The 15,365-nt window shown below is 34.6% G+C and overlaps 1 protein-coding gene across 3 annotated transcripts in view; it reads left to right on the top strand.

Annotated features, from left to right (window-relative positions):
* The window catches only part of IFT80 (intraflagellar transport 80), a 114,376-nt gene that overhangs the window by 12,379 nt on the left and 86,632 nt on the right, over positions 1-15,365 (top strand). For 2 of the 3 annotated variants that reach the window (XM_044251697.1, XM_044251698.1), the window contains exons 2-4: positions 2,395-2,477; positions 4,838-5,059; positions 14,034-14,144. In XM_044251697.1, coding sequence (XP_044107632.1) covers positions 2,441-2,477; positions 4,838-5,059; positions 14,034-14,144 — 370 coding nt within the window. In that variant the 5' untranslated portion in view covers positions 2,395-2,440. Of the gene's footprint in view, positions 1-952; positions 986-2,394; positions 2,478-4,837; positions 5,060-14,033; positions 14,145-15,365 lie in introns of those variants that run through there. The other variant, XM_044251699.1, reaches the window with a different exon arrangement.

The raw sequence follows: 15,365 nt of genomic DNA, 5'->3' as shown, positions 1-15,365 counted from the left end.
TTCTTGTTTATATAAATAAATATATGAGTTATATATATGAATAATTTATTTTTTAAAAAAATTTAAAAAGATTTCTTTATTTACTTGCAAGAGAGTGAGCAGAGGGAGGGGAGATAAGCAGACTTCCACTGAGTGGGGAGCCTGACCCTAGGCTCAATCCCAGGACCTTGAGATCATGATCTGAACCAAAATCAAGAATCGGCTGCAGGGGCGCCTGGGTGGCTCAGTGGGTTAAGCCTCTGCCTTCAGCTTGGGTCTTGATCTCAGGGTCATGGGATCAAGTCCCACATCTTGCTCTCTGCTCAGCGGGGAGCCTGCTTCCTCCTCTCTCTCTGCCTGCCTCTCTGCCTTCTTGTGATTTCTGTCTGTCAAATAAATAAATAATCTTAAAAAAAAAATCGGCTGCTAACCAGCTGAACCCCCTGGTTCCCAAGAGTAATTTAAAAAATTTTATTTATTTATTTATTTTAGAGAGAGAGAGCGCATGTGTATATGCATGAGTGGTGGGGGAGTTTCAGAGAGGCAAGGGGCAGAAGGTAAAGGAGAGAATCTCAAGCAGATTCCCGGGACACTGAGCTTGGAGATCCACCTGGAGCTGGATCTCAGGACCCTGAGATCATTACCTGAGCTGAAATCCAGAGTCAGATTCTGGGGCGCCTGGGTGGTTCAGTTGGTTAAGCAAATGCCTTAGGCTCAGGTCATGATCCTGGAGTCCTGGAATCAAGTCCCGCATTGGGCTCCCTGCTCAGCGGAGAGTCTGCTTCTCTCTGACTCTCCCTCTTGTTGTGCTTTCTCTCGCTCTCAAACACATTGTCTTAAAAAAAAAAGGTGCTTAACTGACTGAACCACCAGGTGTTCCAATTTATATATATATTTTTAAGTTTCTCATTTTCATTCCAGTATAGTTAACATACAGGGTTATGTTAATTTCAGATATACAATACAGTGATTCAGCAATTCTGTACATTACTCATTGGTCATCACGGTAAGTGTACTCTTTAATCCTCATCACCAGTTTCAAGCACAACCCCGCCCCTCATAATCACCAGTTTGTTCTTTATAGTTAAGAATCTGTTCTTGGTTTGTCTGTCTCTTTTTTCCCCTTTGTTTGCTTCGTTTCTTAAGTTCCACATATGAGTGAGATCATATGGCACTTGTCTTTCTCTGACTTACTTCACTTAGCATAATACTGTGTAGTTCCATCCATGTTGTTGCAAATGGCAAGAATTCATTCTTTTTTATGGATGATTAATACTTCATTATATACACACATACACACATACACCACTTCTTCTTTATCCATCTGTCAATTTACACTTGGGCTGCTTCCGTAATTTGGCTATTGTAAATAATGGTACAATGAACACAGTGGTACATATTTCCTTTTGAATTAGTGTTTTTGTATTCTTTGGGTAAATATCCAGTAGGGTGCTTCTGGATTATAGGGTAGTTCTATTTTTAATTTTTTAAGGAAATTCCATTTGATTGTTTTCTTGTGATGACAAGGTTATTTGGGGGAGTATTATTCTTTTTCTATATATATATATATTTTTTTTTTTTTTTAAAGAAGATATTTTATTTATTTATTTATTTGACAGAGAGAGATCACAAGTAGGCAGAGAGGCAGGCAGAGAGAAAGAGGAGGAAGCAGGCTCCCTGCCGAGCAGGGAGCCCAATGCGGGACTCGATCCCAGGACCCTGAGATCATGACCTGAGCCGAAGGCAGTGGCTTAACCCACTGAGCCACCCAGGCGCCCCATCTTTTTCTATATTTTTATTTGGCAAATTATCATTGCAATTTTTATAGAACTCTTATAAGAGATTTATTACCTCTTTCTTAAATAACTCACGTATTTTTTTCATTGCTACTGTGACAATCATAACTGTTGGTCAGTGTATCTATGTCCAACAGAATGTAAACCTCAGACTGATGATGTCATAATAGTCACATGTGGGCTCCAGAATTGAAGCCATTAAAACTAAGGCCTTGATCCCTTGATTAGACCTTGAGAATTTATTGTAATGTACCATTCAATAGGACCAATAATGATCTGCCGTTAAGGGGTTCCCAGTTTATAGAGTCTTTTGATTTGGCCCTAGGACAGCTTTTGGAAATTATTTACCTGCTCAGAATTAGTGGTGGTCTGTACTTGTATAATGTTCAGGCAGGCTGTAGAGGACCTCTGGAGTCCCACCCAAGGCTTCCAGTCACTCCTTGGCAGGATTAGCATACTGACTAGTTTTCTTCTTCTTTCCATGTATTTGATGCCAACAGTATTAAAGGTGTTTTGGTGTCCTTAGAGTGCTAAAATGTTTTGTTTGCTTTTATTTTTTGTGTACATGTGTTTGTTTTTAATACAGATTTTATATTTTCCCCCAACTTTTATTTTACAGTGAATACAATCAAATTGCATTTTAAAATTTTGCTGGAAGTGGAGACATGAGACTGAAGATATCTCTTTTAAAAGAACCAAAACATATCCTTTTGATACTTAAAAACTTATTGTGATCATCTATTGTTAAAAGTTTCCTATTTTGTATTCTAGTTATAGAGTGGATTTTTTTATTCTTTTAATGGTAATTTAGCTAAATTGTTTTTGAAATATTTGAGATCATGTGCTGCAGGTAGTTTTCCAAAGCAAACTATTTGCTCTAAATCTTACTTTCAAATTCTTACTGACATCTTTTTTACTCTGTTTAAGTGCATAAAACACAGTTTTTGTTTAGTCTAGTAGGATCCTAAAGAGTGGCTTTTTTTTTTTTTTAACAAAGTAACTTCTTTGCTATTGTGATTTAGTATGTTTTCACTGAGTTTTGCTCTGTTTCTTCATACTCATGATAAAGTGGAGTTTAAGCCAGGGAAATCTGAGCAGTGAGACCTTTATTATTTCATGTGGGAAGGTCGTGATTATAAATATTTTCTCAAATGCATGACTCTATATTGTGTTAGCAGGAATACCCAATTATGTATCAGGAGGATATGACAGGTCTCTCTACCTTCATCCTTAGTTATTTAGATTAGTGCTTCTGTAAGAATCAACTGTAGACTATTACAGGTCTGTGAAAGGATGAGTACAGAAATTAGAAAGTAAGAGGTAAATTCTTAACAGCAATTTGACATTGTCATAACACCCAAATATAAGATCATTTTTCTAATAATTAATTTTTATTTTATCTTATACAGGTTGGAAATAGAGAAAAATGTGGTCCTTCATCAGAGATAGCAAAGCACTGTTTAGATATTTGATCAAATTTTTAAAATTTATACTATCCTGCTTATTTAACCTATTGAGTAAAATAGAATTCCTTTGATTTCTCCTTAAATCCTTTTTACTGTCTTTTCAAAGTGTTCTCTCAAGAGTTCATGCCATATACAGTCTTACAGATTTTGACTGTGTCTGTAGTCTGCTTTTACCTTTTCAAGTTGAAGTATAACAGTTTTTTAAACTTTCTTAATCTGTCAGTCCCCTCATTTCTCCCATGTTCTTAGTTGACCTGTTAGGCTGAAGATCTATCACACACATCTGTTGTGCACTTACAGCAATTTATACAAGGATAAACTTAATGTTTTTGTTTTGGAATGGTGTGCTGTTTTTGTGTATTTTTCTTCCTTTCTTGGTTTTATCTAACATTCTCCCTTACTAATGTTACGTTTTACCTAACATTATTTAGACCATAGCAATTATATTGGAACAGTTTTTTCAGTAATGGTCTCGTGATATCCAGGTCCTTTTGTTTAGATTATATGTTGAATATTCCAGTGCTACTTTGTTATCTGTTTTTGAAGACTCTAAAGATCTTCCTGTAATTTCTTTTACCTTTTGGTTATTTGCTTACTCTGTCATTTTGAAATACTAAATCTTAGAACATTCCAGAATAATTATAGCACATTGTTTCTTTTTCCTTGGAGTTTATTGATTGTTCAGAAAAGCCAATAAAAAGCACTAGTGAGAAGAGGAGGAAGTAAAAGGATTATACAAAAATAGCAAGAAAACAACCCAACTAGGAATGATCTGGTAATACAGATACCCAGATATATGAAAGAGAAAGGTTTCTCTTAAATGACAAACTGAAATGCCTTCTCTATATACACAGTTCTGCTAGGGTAGGCAGCCTGTTCTGATGGAGGAACAGAGGGCTCCTTGAGCACCTCAATTTATGGAAATCCTCCTGATAAATCAGAGGCCGAAAAAATGGGTTAAATAAAGTAGGAATTTTAGGGTTCATATCTTATCCAGTGCTATGCGTCATGTAGGTGCAGTAAATTATAATTGAATTGTTTCCTGGGTTTAATGTCAAAAAGTTTGGTAAGATTTTATTTTGGCAGGTAGGCTGTAGGGTTTTTTCTAGGTAAATTGTTATTATAATATGTAATTTAAGCAGGTATTTTCCTGTTAGATTTCGGTCTTCTTTTAACACTTGATTTTTTTTAACTTATCAAAATAATACATATTTCTTCTAATATGATATAGATCTATATAGATTTAAAAATTACAATTCATTATTCTCACCTGTCCCCCAGCAGTTTAGTGTATATCCTTTTATACCTTTTGATCTGTTAAATGTCTTTGTGTATCTTCTGGCCTTATTTATGGAATCTTTTGTAACAAAATTTAAAATTTTTCATGTCAGATCTTTCTTTTTTTTCTCTTTTGGCATGTGGATTCTTGCTTTCCATTCTTCTTGCAATTGTCTTGATAGATGCAAGTCATGAAATGAAAATGTATTTAGAAAGTTGAAACGTTTTACTCTATCTTATCTTTTTCCTATAATCTGCATCTGCAAATTATTTTATTATGATTTAAGGTTTTTGTGTGTCTCCTTAACATGGTTATACATCAAGAATTAGTAAGCTGTGTGGGCTGGACTACGGCTGAAGAACTGTATTCATGTAGTGATGATCACCAGATAGTGAAGTGGAACTTGTTAACCAGTGAAACAAGTCAAATAGTAAAGCTTCCTGATGATATTTACCCAATAGATCTTCACTGGTTTCCAAAAAGTTTAGGCATAAAGAAACAAAGTCAAGCAGAAAGCTTTGTCCTCACAAGTTCTGATGGTAAGTTTTTAATAAATGTTGTATGCTCATCTTTGTATTTAAAAGACATATTAGTGTGACTTACACTTTTCGTTGTTTTACAGAGCTGATATTTGTAGATCTGCATGCCTCTGTCTACACATTTAATCCATATTCTTTGTAGTCATTTGCTTTGTGAATAGGCTATAAAACTGTTGTCATGGGAGAAAGTAAAGCTGGCATATCATGGGATTTGATCTGAGCTTTCAGCTTTACTTTTTCTGTGATATCACTGAAAATAGTTGTTAAGCTGTTATCAGTTTTGGTTTTGAATTTAACTTTATAACATAACCACACTAAAAAAAATACGGACACACACAAAAAATATGGGCACAATGCAACATTTAATAAGCTATTTAATATTATCTTTCTTTTCTTTTTAAAAAATTTTTTATTTATTTATTTGAAAGAGAGAGTGAGAGATCATGAGCAGAGGGGGAAGGGTAGAGGGAGAAGCAGACTCCACGGTGAGCAGGGAGCCCAATGTGGGACTCAATCCCAAGACCCCAGGATCACAGCCTAAGCCCAACGCAAACGCTTAAACCAACTGAGCCACCCAGGCACTCCTAATATTGTCTTTATTTTCTGTTACATGTTAATTTCCACTCAACAGAGTTGGAGTTTTGTTTAATTTGAGTGTAGCTTTATTACTGGTGAGTAAAAAGCACGATTTTTCTACTTTTTGAGGAAATGTTTTTATTTTCATTAAAATAACTTGAACTGCTTTTGTCTGTATTACACTTTACCTACTTTGTCAATTTAAAATACATTCATCAAAAGTAATGGAAACTTATTTGACTAACTTATGCACAGATGGAGATTTTGGTTCACCTAACTCTAGGGGTGGATCTTCAAGCACAGCTGCAATTACACCCCTGTTCTCATCATCTCTTAGATGGGTTCTCCCTACAAGGTGAGCGTGATGGCAGCCAGTAGCTCAAGGCCCATCCATAGAGAAGAAGTGTCAGCAGAGAGTCCTTCCTCAGTATCTCTTGCAGACAAGTTGCAGGAGAGTCCTGAGGAAACTTGTGTCCTGTGCTAATGAAAGAATCACTGTAGTCATGGGAATAGGACACTGATTAACTGAACACAACTGGCCTCAGGCTACCATGGAAAAGTAAAGAGAAAGAGAAGAGGGCTTTTGTAACAAAACAGGGAAGGGATGTTATGACAGAGTATCAAATCAGATTTCACTTCTTTTACAGACAGAACTTAGGATTTTTTTTTAACCTTATTTTTCTGAATCTTGATTAAATGAGATGTTGTGTGAAAGTAATTGGACTTAGAAGATTGACTCTGAACCACTGCTAGAATTTGGCTTACCTCAGATGTTAAAATGAAGGGTTGACTTAAAAAAAATTTTAATTTTGATATAATTTCACATTTGCAGAAAGGTTGTAAGAATTGTAGAAAAAACTCCTGCGTATCCTTTATCCAAATTCATTTCCTGTTAACATTTTGTCCCATATACTTTATCATTGGCTTTCTCCTTCTCTCTCCCCCACTTGACTACATATATACACGCACATACACAGACACACATACTTTTTTTTCCCCTAAGTATTTAAGGATCATTTATAGACATGCAACATGCCCCTTTTACCATAAAATACTTCAGTGCACTTCTCGAGGGTGAGGATTTTCTGTTACATAATCACAGTACATTGGTCAAAATCAGGAAATTTAACATTGATGTTAAATTGAATATACAGTTAATATTCAAATTTTAACAAGGGCCCTAATAACATCTTTTATAGAAATTTGTTTTTTTCTGGTACAGAATAACACACTGCTTTTGTCATATCTCTCTAACCTCCTTTAATATAGTTTCCTCAGTCTTTCTTTTATGATCTTAATAGGTTTGAAGAATACAGATCTGTTTTTTCTTTATAGAATGTCCCTCAATTTGTGTTTGTATGATATTTTCTTATAATTAGATTCAGTGTACACAGTTTTTAGCAGCAGTAATTAGGGCATCAGATTGCGAGGTTCACGATGCTGGTTTGATCCATTATTGGTGATGTTAACTTTGATTACTTTGAAAGGTTGTATTCACTAAAGTAATCCACTGTGAAGTTACTATTTTTACCTTTTAATAAATAATTTGTGAACAAATACTTTCAGGCTATGTAAAAATATTCTCTTCCTCCATAAAATTCCACCTACTATTTTAGCATCTATTGTTGATATTCAGCTGAATCATTTATTATTCACATGGTTGCCAAATGGTGATTTTTTTTTTTAATTCCATAATTCCTTCCATATTGATTAGTTGGTATTCTGCTGCACGGAAAAGCCTGTCTTTTCCTACCCATTTGTTTACTTACGTCAGATTAGACTCATAGGTTCTTTATTTTATTTCTGTAATTTTTAAATTTTGTTGTGAAAATTGTCCCAGCTTTGTCTAGTGGAGTCCCATTAAGCCAGCTCCTATGAATTTTTGGGGGTGGGTGGGTGGGATAATGTTTCCTCATCATTTTTTGAGCACTGCTTTGCTGGCACAAGATGTTTCAGTCTTATCTTGCACTTTCCCAATCCAGCCCCCCAAATTATCCATTTCTCCAAGGAGATCTATTCTTTTCTTGGTGCTTTCTGGTATTTTAAAAACAATATGAGAATGCTAGCAAGCTCATTTCAATGAGGTGTGTTTGCTTCAAGGTCCTTTCAGAGAGCTAAGAAATGGAGTATAAATATATATTAAAGAACAATTTTCTCTTTCTCCTGTCCTTCCCTCTGTTTTCTTTTCTTCCCTTTTCTTTCTTCCACTTCTCCTTCCTTCCTTTCCATACTAAAAATCATGAGTTCATTCTGATGCCACCAATTCAACATCACAGTTGGTTAATTCCAGTCTTTCTTTTTTCCATATTTGGAAACAGTGAGTGAGCCTGGCTCCCATTATTCTCAAATATATTTGCTCACTTGCTCAATTCTGCAGTACAAAGTAAGTTCTTTCAGAATGGCTTATCTATACTACTGCAAAAAACTAGAGTTTAATATTTGTTTACTTTTGCTTTGATCTTTATACTGAATATATGGAGTTAAAGTCCTGTGTTCAATAGTTACTTGCATTTCCCCTTCCTTAAGTGATATGTTATTCACAGTTAAATGTGTTGTGTTTTCTACTTAAGGTTTCCATTGTCTCCCATCCTTGTTGATTTATCTTCTGAATATGTAAAATAGTAACTTGACAAAACTATATTAAAGACAAAATTATGTTAAAAAACATAGACAAAATACAAAGACAAAACTATATTTAAAAAGCATACTCAGGAGCGCCTGGCTGACTCAGATGGTTAAGTATCTGCCTTAGGCTCAAATCCTGATCCCAAGGTTCTGCGATCAAGCCCCACACTGGGCTCCCATCTCAGCAGGGAGTCTGCTTCTCCCTCAACCTCTGCCTATCTCCACTGCTCATGCTCTCTTTCTCTCTGGGTCTCTCTTTCTCAACTGAATAAATAAAATCTTAAAAAAAAAAAAAAAAGCATACTCAGAGCAATGTCACTATTCCTACCCACCCAATCCTATACACCTTATTTCTGTTTACTCCCTGTAGATAAACAATCTTTTTGGTTCTGGTTTATCCTTCCTGTGTTTCTTTTGGCAAAGTAAACAGATACATGCATATTTTCTCATTTCACCTTTTGTATTACACAGGTGATATACCATATATTTTATTTGCATTTTCCTTTTTAAACTCAGTAGTATATAAAAATTAACTTTCTATCTGATGAATATGGACAATAAACATAATTAGTCTTGATAATTTTTGTTGTCTGAGTGTCTCTCTGAATTAAGATCATTTAATTACACTCAACTAAAGAATAATTGCTTGAGTCTCTATTTCAAATTGGTTTTAGAGAAAATACTTTCTGTGAGGGAAAATATTTTAATGTAAAAATGTAACTTAGGGGCGCCTGGGTGGCTCAGTGGGTTAAGCTGCTGCCTTCAGCTCAGGTCATGATCTCAGGGTCCTGGGATCGAGTCCCGCATCGGGCTCTCTGCTCAGCAGGGAGCCTGCTTCCTCCTCTCTCTCTCTCTGCCTGCCTCTCTGCCTACTTGTGATCTCTCTCTGTCAGATGAATAAATAAAATCTTTAAAAAAAAAGTAACTTAAAAGATAAATTTGTGAGATTTATATAAATCTATAAGTATAAATATATTATGACTCTTCAGAGGAAACTATAATGTTTAATATTATTTTTAGGTTCACTCTATTAATAAAACAAATAACATTACATGCCACAGCTAGATGTGGGAAATGTGAGAACCAAAGCAGAATAGTTGAATATTTTCTTTTAAGGTAGGATGAGGAGTATCGGGGCTTGTAAAAGAGGGAAAAGTATGATAGACCGAAGCAAAGAAATGGAAGGATAAGATAGAAAAAGCATCCAGAAATGAAAAAGAAATGTTCAACAAAGAAGAAAGTAGCTGTCAATGGGAGGTAGTCAAGGGCTTTTCTGTCAGATAAACATTTGAAGTTATTTTATGTATCAGAACTATATTATTTGTTAACCCAATACTTAATACTACTCTGGTTAAAAAAATACATAACATGAGATCTGCCCCATTAACAAGTTTTTAAATATACAGTGTGGTATTGTTAACTATAAGCACAATATATGTACAGCAGATCTCTAAGACTTTTTCATTTCGTATGATGTTAACCCAATTAAAAAAATTTTTTTTCTTCAAAATTTAATTTACTGCTCAGGAGTTTCTTTTTTCTGGTTGCCACCAACTTTCTCCTCTTGATTTTTCTCCCCCAGTGTTGGCAGAGAAGGGTTGCAGTTTTGGAGTTCTTCTTTCTCTTCCAGTGTTTTTTCATCATACCCCCTCCCTCTCCTGTGTAGTGGTAACATTCCAAAAGAGATCCCTGAGATCTGGTGGTAGGTCCTTAAATATATAAGGCAGACTTTTGCCAAGTGTTTTGTCTTACCAATAATTCTCTCCAACATTACTGCTTTTTGAATATTTCATGCAGCTGTACATTACTTTTTAGAAAAGATATTTGACAATGTATTAAAAGATTTACATTTAAAAAATAATTGGATTATGTAAAATGCATTAGGGGACTTCTGGTGTATAATCTTCTGTAAAACTGTTAAATACTCCTTAAATTATATTTACTGAAAGATGATTTTTTTAAATACATTGTATTAGATAGCTTAAAATAGTTCTTTTATTTTCTTAATATGTCTATTTTTAAATCCCACTTTAAAAAGAATTTGTGTGTTCATTTCTTTTATCATAAGTTGGTAGTTGGTTATAGATCTCTGGCTTTTTGCAACCATCTGCCAAATCATTTCTGCTATTAAGCAGTCTGCAAAAGTGCTTGTGTGTCCTTTTTCCTAACACCCTATTCCAGGTCCTTTCATGTTTCTACGGACATCTGCTAAGGCATTTCTAACTTTAAGAAATGTGTTTTATATAATTTTAATGTTTCCTCTGTTCTTTTTCTTTTTTATAACATATCCCTCTTTTTAAAAAGTCTTTTTTTTTTTTAATGAGCAAAAGGTTAATTTTTCACCTTAGGAATTAAATATCCAAATCTGCTTTTTTGTTCAATAAATTAATAATTAATATAACCATATTGACTATATTCTCTTCTCTACCCCAGCTGTAGCAAATAATTAGAAATAAATTGATCTGCTTTTGGGTCTTGCATTTTGAAAAGATTATAGAAAATTTGGAGAGAAGAAAGAAAATAGTTAAATGGATAATTATGGGCTTAAAAATATTTGTGATGTGGGGCACCTGACTGGCTCAGCCAGTAGAGCTTGTGACTATTGATCTCAGGGTGCTGGGTTCAAGCGCCGCATTGGCTGTGGATCCTACTTAAAAATTGTTTTTTTTTTTAATAAAAAAATAAAAGTATTTGATATATATATAGCTTTATATTTTTGGTTTTTTCTGGGTGTGCTAGTCTCATAATCTGTAATCAGACAAAATACAAAGGCCAAAGATTTATTGAGTGCCAAATCTAGCAAAGAGCTGACCCTAGTTGTCCCAGTATATATCTTTCTATGTGAGGTCATAGGAAGCAAGAATAATTTTAGCACTTGTCAGAAAATCAGTATTAGGTATTTTAGGATAAGAAATATCAATAATCTAAATACATAAAATTTCTCAAATACAGAATAGATTGAAAGGAAATATCTGGATCCTTCATTTCTGGTTTGAGAGATATTTGGTTAATCTCTTTGGTGATGGATTCATGCATTAGATGCAACAGTTTATATGCAATATATATTGTAATATATAATATGCAATATAATATATATCATAATATATATATGCAATTATGTTTATTACGTGGATATTCTGTGTTAGGCAGTGTGCTAACATTTAGTGAGAACAGATCTCAATAAAGTAAACAATGACCACAGGATTAGCTTTCCACTTACTATATATCATCTTTACAGTTTCCTCTTGAGATTTTTTTCCCCCTTACCTTTTCTCTGTAAAGCAACTGATTAAAAAAAGCATATCCCAGTTAATTTCAAGTTAGTTTAATGAAGAGAATAATAACAGTTGAATTTAAAGTAATTTTATTACATTCAAAAATGACCTAGCAATAAATAAAAAGTTAAAAGGAAAGGTATGGGGAAATATAGTTGCTGCTGGTGGGTAGTTAGATGAAGGAAAAGGGTAGCTTATTTTAGGCCTAAAAAATGAATGGTGAGAAAAGAAAGCTACTAGATGGAATGAGAAAAAAAAAAAAAAAGAATGTCAGCGTAGTCTGTTTTTTCTTTTTTTTTTTTCAAGTTAGGAGATGGTTACCTAGTTGGTCAAATTTAACAAGTGCTGATTATGTAAAAGCACTACTGCAAATAAAAATATGTAAGACATGGCCCCCTGCCCTTATAGAGATCACAGCCCAGTAAAAAAATGCTGTAACAGAGCTGCAAATAATGCTCACAGTGTAAAAAAGACGGAATTATTTTGTTGGTAAGAAGGGGTAGATGGTTAGTGAAGTAACCACAGGGTGCTAGGTGTTAAATGTTTCAAAGCCATCTGTATTAGAGTTTCCCAGAGAAATGTCTTAAAGCCATCTCAAGCATTTGACTTAGATATATAGATATTTAGTTATTTATTTTAAGATTTTATTCATTTATTTGAGAGAGAGAGCATGAGCAGAGGGAGGCAAAGCCAGAAGCATATGCCCCCACACTGAGCAGAGAGCCCATCGTGGTCCTTGATCTAAGGACTCCGGAATCATCACCTGAGACGGAGGCAAACACTTAACCTACTGAGCCACCGAGGTACCCCTGACTTAGATATATTTTTAGTGAATTGTTAATATTATGACAGTCTGGAAAAGCCTTCAGTTAAAAGTGTATTCAAAATAAATTCTATGACTCCAAAATTTGATTAGCCACATGATTTTTTTTTTACTGTAAGATAGATGACTGATGATAGATTGATTTGTGGGAAACTTCTAATTTTATTGTACTTAATTATTATGAGCTATGTATTACTAGATTTCATGATTATTCAAACCCACATTATTTCATGGTCTTCTCTCAGCCTTTTAAAAATAAGATATTTATTTATTTATTTATTTGTCAGCAAGAGAGAGCACAAGCAGGGATAGTGGCAGGCAGAGGGAGAACCAGGCTCCCCGCTGAGCAGGGAGCCCCATGCGGGGTTCATTCAGAAGATCCTGAGATCATGACCCAAGTTGAAGGCACTGATGGAGCACGTGGGCACCCTTTTTTCTCAGCTTTCTGTAATACTTTATTCTTTGCACCGTTGATTTGTCCCCTTGATATTTCTTAGGTACTTTAAAGTTGTAAGTTTAAAAAGTTGTGCTTTTTACCCATATACGTGTGAACTTTTTGAGAATAGCAATCAGGTAGCCTGCTCCTTTTTGTCTAGCTAGTGCCGGGCACAGTGTAAAATCGTATGAGGCAAGTATTTTAAAATTTGGAATTATCGATTATTAAATTAAGTAAACAACAAGGCCATTAAACAGAGGTGGCTCTATGCCTTTGGCCAGCATGAGCAAACCAATATCTGTCTGTAAACACGTCAAGGTTTTGAAATTAAAACCAAGGATAACCAGTCACAAACAGCCAACTAAGCCATAGGCTATAGCCAATCAATAATTTCCTCACTTTGTTTTTACCTTTGCTCTATAAAATCTCTGCCTCAGCTCCTGTTGGTGAAACATACTTCACCACTTTTGGTTTAGTGCAATCCATTTGGAAGATTTTTGTTCAAACTCTTAAAATTTTTTGTCAGACCTCAGTTTATTTTTTTTTTTAAATTTTTTATTTTTAGAGAGAGAAGAGGGGAGGAGCAGAGGGAAGGAGAAAAAAATATGTATATTTTATTTTTTATATATATTTTTAATGAGAGAGCTGGGGAGGAGGGGAAGAGAGAGAGAATCTTAACAGACTCCATGCCCAACATGAGCCGGATCTTATTGCCCTGAGATCATGACCTGAGCTGAAATCAAGAGTCAGATACTTAACAGACTGAGCCACACCAGTGTCCCTGCTTCAGTTTATTTTTTAACACCTTTTGACTTTCCTGGTTCCTGTCTTCTATACCTTTTCAAGCTTTTCTATATAGCCTGCAAAAAGTAAAAAAAAAAAAAAAAAGTAAGGCCACAAAACTCTGCTTAATTAGAAGGTTTTTTTGACATTTCTCTTCGCCCCCTTTGACCATATCCCAGTGGAGTTCTATTGTCCCTCTCATCTATCATAGCATCGTATAATACTTCTATTATATCACTTGTTTCAGTGTTTTATAATTTCGTTTTTGTGCCTATTTTCCAATAGATTTGTTTTTTTCTTTGGGAGCAGGAACAGTTATTTGAGTAGTAATATTATTTGTCCTTAGGTCTCCAGTGCCTAGCACTGTGCTAACTAGTCTAGGAGAAGGTACCTGTTTAAGAGATATTTATTGATTGAGTAAATTCAAATAGATTTTTCAAGTTTAATTTCTTTTAGGTAAATTTCATCTGATTTCTAAGTTAGGAAGAGTGGAAAAAAGTGTAGAAGCTCACTGTGGAGCAGTTCTTGCAGGAAGATGGAATTATGAAGGAACAGCATTAGTTACAGGTAGGTTGTCTGCAAAAATGATGTTATAAATGAACTGTTTAAAGAAAAATTTTCACAGAATCAGAATATTTTCTTTAGTAATAGTGTTTTTCATTGTCCAAGAGCAAATAATTGGCACAGCATTGAACTAGGCTTCTAGATAATGTTATGATTCAGAATGTCATTTTATTAGATTTCATATATGACTTATAGACAATATTTTTATCAAGGCTTTTGAAATGGACACTTATGGGATAAATAAAAGTTGTAATTCTTTAACATGTTAAAATTCAAAATATTTAATTGAACTTTACCCCCATTCCTTCACTCTCCCATTTCCTGCCCTATTCTCATAAGCATTCTCATCTTCATCTATGCTATTAGCTAGCTAATGATGTCTAAAAATTACCCCAAAAGGTAATGGCTTAAGATAATAAACATGTATTATCTTATAGTTTCTGTAGATCAGGGAACAATTTAATTTAGCTGGGTGGTTCTGTCTCAGACTCAAGACGTTGGATAGGGCTGAAGTCGTGTGAAGACTTGATTGGGGTTGGAGGTTCTGCTTCCAAGATGGCTCACTTGCTCTTGGCAAGAGCAAGATGCTCTTGGCAAGAGATCTTAGTTCTCTTCTCCTTAGCAGGAGGCCTTGGTTCTTAAAAGGGCTTCTCCATAGGGCTGCTTGAATGGTCTAACTACATAATTGCAGACTTCATAAGGGAGTGATCCGAGAGAGAAAAATGATAGGTACAATATATTTTATGACCCACCCTTGAAAGTCATACTCCATCATTTCTACCATATCCTATTAGAAGCAAGTCACTAAATGTAGCCCAAAGAAGAGAAATTAAGCTCCACCTATCAAAAGGAGGAATAACAAAAAGTTTTCGGATATGTAATCAAACCACCAACCTATCCTCTGGACTTTCTGTAGGGCTTTGTTCAGTGAATTGTTTCCTCTCCTGCCTATTTTTTTAACTTGTCCTTTTCCAGTGGTTTCTTTTTCAGCATATAAATATGTCCAGATGTCATCCATCTTGAAAATTGAGAAGAAATGGAATAAAAATTCTGCCTTTAACAAATGATTCGCTCTAGAGAATTCTTTCTTTCTTTCTTCTTTTAAGCAAGTTGTTCAAAAGAAAAGTCTACTATATCACTCCATTCAGTCCCCAACTCACTGAAATTTGCCTGCTGCTCTTCTTATTGCAATGAAAGCACTTTTCTTTGAATTCTAGGATGGAG

This window comes from Neovison vison, chromosome 6, assembly GCF_020171115.1.
Source record: "Neovison vison isolate M4711 chromosome 6, ASM_NN_V1, whole genome shotgun sequence".
Lineage (NCBI taxonomy): Eukaryota > Metazoa > Chordata > Mammalia > Carnivora > Mustelidae > Neogale > Neogale vison.
This window is presented reverse-complemented; position numbering and strand designations above follow the sequence as displayed.